This window comes from Eutrema salsugineum, unplaced genomic scaffold (assembly GCF_000478725.1).
Source record: "Eutrema salsugineum unplaced genomic scaffold, Eutsalg1_0 scaffold_4, whole genome shotgun sequence".
Lineage (NCBI taxonomy): Eukaryota > Viridiplantae > Streptophyta > Magnoliopsida > Brassicales > Brassicaceae > Eutrema > Eutrema salsugineum.
The window spans coordinates 8395325-8400678 of NW_006256686.1; the positions used below are offsets into that span (position 1 = coordinate 8395325).

The 5354-nt window shown below is 32.1% G+C and overlaps 1 protein-coding gene across 1 annotated transcript; it reads left to right on the plus strand.

Moving 5' to 3' along the window:
* The first annotated feature begins 2352 nt into the window (after positions 1 to 2352).
* On the plus strand, positions 2353 to 2943 carry LOC18014049 (MADS-box transcription factor PHERES 1). Its single transcript, XM_024153584.1, has one exon. The coding sequence runs from the start codon at positions 2353 to 2355 to the stop codon at positions 2941 to 2943; it is 591 nt and encodes a 196-aa protein (XP_024009352.1).
* The last annotated feature ends 2411 nt before the right edge of the window (positions 2944 to 5354 follow it).

The following is a 5354-nucleotide window of genomic DNA, read 5'->3' on the forward strand; positions in this document are numbered from 1 at the left end:
TAGTATATACTAATATAGTAATATATATATATAGAGAGAGAGATAGAGAAAGATCTCACAAGAAAGTGATTTTTGGTTGTGTAGAATCATTTGTATCATTATAACCTAGACCGTCCTACAAAAACTGCCAAGGGACACCGTGATCTCCTTGCCAAGAGATTCTTTTCAAACCATAAGTCTCTTTGACGTTCTCATAGCAATGACTATCATGACTTTTTCTATGTGTTGGATTTAGCATATATGAGTTTTGTGTATTTCATAGGTCCTTTTTTCTATGAAGGGTTTTTAGAAAGAAAAAAACTTCTTAACTGATCGTATAGAAACATCTCGAATGTAGAATCCCCTCAAGTAGTTCTTTAGTTATTCAACCCCTCCGTTTACAAAATCCACATTGTAGACGGATGGTTTATCAATAAAAAAACTTTCATGAGGGGTTTTACATTACAAACATAGTTGATGAGTTTTTTTATCCATCTTTAGTTGAGGGAGGTTATTTCACTAAAAACTGTTATATAAATTGCTTTAAGTATAAATACAAACCCTATTATCATCTTTGGAGTTTTGGTAGATATTTCATGTTATTTGGATCAAAGAGTGCATTTGAATCAAAATTATGCTTTTGGATAAGTTTGGACGTCAGAAAGTTTTGCAATCAAAGAAGACTCTTTCACCATCTGGTCATCTCAAAGATTTGGACACCAAAAAGTGCAGACGACCAGCTTTCAAATGCAAATTGGCTTGGCAACATTCCAACGGTTAAATCTCTGATATTTCAGATGCACTGAAGAAATATGATGTTGCATTAAAGCACAAGCAAGTCAAGCAGAGAAGCAGGCTGGGCCACCGCACCCACAGCCTGAGAGAACTCACCTGTGGCTAATACAACTCGACTCATTCTATTCTGTTGTGATCTTGAGAGTTACATGACTTCTTCTCTCTAAACCCGAAACGTCTCAAATGAAATAAAGACTAAAAATACATGTTTTAAAATCTTTCTTATGTATCTCTTTCATGCTTTCGACAGAGAACAACTTCTAGTCGCTTTATCCGATTTGTAGAGGAGTTCTTCTCGCCACTTTGTTCTTCAATAAGAGAAGTTGTCTTATTCTTTTACTTTACTGTTTTATATTAAAACCAATGATGATGTTAACTCAATATGTATGAGTTATTCCCTTATTGGGTATAAGTTCATTAAAGGGCCCTCATGGAATGATTAACATCTACATTTTTATATTAGGATATAGAGTTTATCAATGGTTCTTTTGTTTATTTTTTATTAATAATGCATGTTTGCTTGATTGATCATCTTGAACGCACAACAGTCATGTTTAATTACTGTTGTGCCCACAACAGTCATGTTTGAACCCACAAAAGTCATGGGCTAAGCATATATCCTTAAGTTCGAGTTACAGAACATTAAAAAATTCTAACTAGATATTTGATGTTATCGATCATAATTCAAGAGAATTCCCTAATGTTCAGCGTTTTTTAGTCTATTGTTTTACACCACTCTGCTTATTAGTTTAATCATTTGCTTGCTTTTCTTTTGCTTAGTTTCTTTTCAGTTATTAGCTACGAACTAGTAACACGAATGCCCCGTTTATTCGATTAGGTCTAGAATCGTTTTAGAAACCGATAAAAATCATAAAAATTCAAATTTATGTGGATTTGATTCCTAAATACGATTTCATTTGTATATTTGCAGCTTTGTTTTAGGATAACAATTGTTAGGACATTACTAACTACTTTTTACTAGTGTATATAAGAAAAAAAATAGTACATGAATTCAAAAAAAAAAAGAATTTGCTTATTAGAAGAATTATGTGAGATCCACAATATGATCCAAAAAATTATCTGCCTATATATAAGAGTTGACAAGACTTTTTTATATCCACAATTCTTAATTTTCTTGTCGTGATAAAGATATAAAAATATATAATATTACTAAATTTCATTGTACATGAAAAAATTTAGAGAATCACTTTTACTAAATAGAAAACTGAGGCTAAGGTAATAAAATAATTTAGTTTTAGTAGATATATTTTTTTAAACTATAAATTTAGGTAAGCCCTAAACTTTTTTCTTTGGTCAAAGTCATAACTCTACTTAAATGCATTAGATACGCATAGGTACATACGGATGTATATAATTTGGTCTAGTCAACTAAAAAATGATTTACTATAACGGAATGGCTATAATTCAAAGTAATAATTCCGGCAATGTAATAAGAAATCTAACGAGAAATGGCACATTTTCTTCACTATATAAACAATTCTCATCCTCGCAAATTATATAGAACAACCACTCAATAAAAAAAGTACATAACAATAGTTAAAATACCAAACAAAAAAGATGGTTAATCATGAAAGCAGTACGCATAAGACGATCACCAAAGGAAAAGAAATTTTGGAGAAAACGTGTGAGGAGAACCTTAAGGAGAAGGAGGTGTCTTCTTCTTCTTTACCTCCTCCTGTTGCTGTGGAAGCAGATGTTACACCAATCAGGTCTTATGATCCTATGCAAAATCAACGTCTTTATGATTTTTATCTTGTTGATCTTCCAAAAAAAATCGATGCTTTTATTAAGAGCACTCCTCAAATTTTGAATGATAAAGAACCTGTTCAGTACAATTATCAGGGTCTTTATGATTATTATGATTCTATCCAACAAAAACTTCATGATTTTATTATGAAGAATAACTTGAATTCAAATCTGAATATGATTTCGGATGCTGATGATCTTGGTATGAATTCGGACACAAATGTGGGTCCAAATGAAAAACAATCATTCATGGATATGTCAAAGGAGCAGACGGATGATATTGGAGAACATGTGGACATTCCTTCCATGGATGGCAGCCACCACCAACCATCAACCGCAAGCCTTGTGTCCCCAATCACCGTCGGTGATGATTGTGCTCCTAACATCACCAATAATCTTTAGTGGAAGGGAATTGTTTTCATGCGAAGTGTTTGATAATGTCTTGTGTTTTTTTTTTCAAGTTTAATCTTGTAATAATACTTAATGGGTTTCTCCTTTCAAGTCAGTTGGGTTATTTTGAATTTATCATAATGGAATAATGTCTTTGCGCAAAAAAATTAGTTTTATTTGACGGAATTTAGATCATTTATATACAGTAGTTTGTTACAATTTTTAGAATAATCAATTCGAAAAAGACATTAATAACACTAGAAAGTAGAAAGTTGTTCCTCAACCTTAAATCTTTCTACCAACAGTCACATATACTCCTTCAGGATCATTGCCTCTGATGTTTGTGCTCTTTGTGCTCTGAGTGAGTCCAAAGATATTTTCCAAATAAAGTTTGATAATTTATGTTTTCTTCTTTATTTCAAAATGTGTTCTTTTATACATATATATAAATAAATATATATATATATGTATTTTTAATTGTTAATTAACTTTATTAATTGTAAAGATTTTAATTATAAATCATTTTCATTATTTTGATTATAAAGTTATTTCTACTGATATTTGTTTTTATTTGAATATGAAAAATAAATGTATAGTTTCAACACTTTTGGAATCAAAGGTAACAAATGCTAAAAAATAAATCAAGACTACTGAAAGCCGAACTGCGCTAATCACACAAACAAAAATTCTTATGCATGAAAATTTATTGGTACCTTTCGATATTGTTGACAAAGTTCAACATAAAATCTAGAATGAGAATCAAAATCAGCGACAATTGTATTTAGTTATATTGAAGAGCATGTGAGCGTCCCTTTCCTGTTTGATCGATTGCATGTGTGTTCTTTTTCATGAAAATTACCACGTCTTACATGATGCTTGTTAAAAGTTTCGCCATAATTTATTAGGTAGGCTGTTGTGTTATTAACTTATTTTGGCTAGCATGATCACTAAGTAAACAGACCGTGCGAGAAATTTGGATATATGCAAAATTACATCATCAATACTACATAGTATCCATAGCAATATTTTTTCAAGACTTGTAAAGTATTTTACCTAGATAATGAATTTTAATTTTTATGATCACGTTGAAGTTTAAACATAATGTGATATACCAAATTCGGCCTAAATCCATAAAATCCAAGAAAAAACTCTAAATCTCATTAAAGGAAAAAATGTATGTTTTCCTCAAACTCTAGCCCTAATGAGCTCGCCCCTTGCTCTATATAAGGTGGAGGCATGTTTTCTAAGAGCCACAGAGAGAATTCTCAGTGAAGCTCCCTACAAAAATTGTCTTAGACCAGCCAGCCATCAAAAGAGAAAAACTGTAGAAATAGTTTTGAGCGAGCATCTTGTTGGGCAGATTGCAATCAGATCAGGAAGAGTTAAGTGGCGATCAGCACATCTCTGGAAAGTACTCATGGCAAAGTAGCCATAGTAGTTGACCGATCATCATTAGGGATGTTAGCAAGCCCTTTTCTCGTCAAACCAGAAGGAAAAAATATCATGATCTACATATCTTTCTGAACATCTAACAGTCCATATCGACATCCAGATCTTGATCGCAAGGTAACACACAAAAGTTACGGACTTGACTTCTGGGCCAAGAAACAATCCAAACCTGAAAAATGTTGAAACCCTAGTATATACTAATATAGTAATATATATATATAGAGAGAGAGATAGAGAAAGATCTCACAAGAAAGTGATTTTTGGTTGTGTAGACTCATTTGTATCATTATAACCTAGACCGTCCTACAAAAACTGCCAAGGGACACCGTGATCTCCTTGCCAAGAGATTCTTTTCAAACCATAAGTCTCTTTGACGTTCTCATAGCAATGACTATCATGACTTTTTCTATGTGTTGGATTTAGCATATATGAGTTTTGTGTATTTCATAGGTCCTTTTTTCTATGAAGGGTTTTTAGAAAAAAAAAACTTCTTAACTGATCGTATAGAAACATCTCGAATGTAGAATCCCTTCAAGTAGTTCTTTAGTTATTCAACCCCTCCGTTTACAAAATCCACATTGTAGACAGATGGTTTATCAATAAAAAAACTTACATGAGGGGTTTTACATTACAAACATAGTTAATGAGTTTTTTTATCCACCTTTAGTTGAGGGAGGTTATTTCACTAAAAACTGTTATATAAATTGCTTTAAGTATAAATACAAACCCTATTATCATCTTTGGAGTTTTGGTAGATATTTCATGTTATTTGGATCAAAGAGTGCATTTGAATCAAAATTATGTTTTTGGATAAGTTTGGACGTCAGAAAGTTTTGCAATCAAAGAAGACTCTTTCACCGTCTGGTCATCTCAAAGATTTGGACACCAAAAAGTGCAGACGACCAGCTTTCAAATGCAAATTGGCTTGGCAACATTCCAACGGTTAAATCTCTGATATTTCAGATGCACTGAAG

What these genes read in the sequence shown, in the direction of transcription:
- LOC18014049 (XM_024153584.1), top strand. Translation starts at nt 2,353, where the DNA reads ATGGTTAATCATGAAAGCAGTACGCATAAGACGATCACCAAAGGAAAA.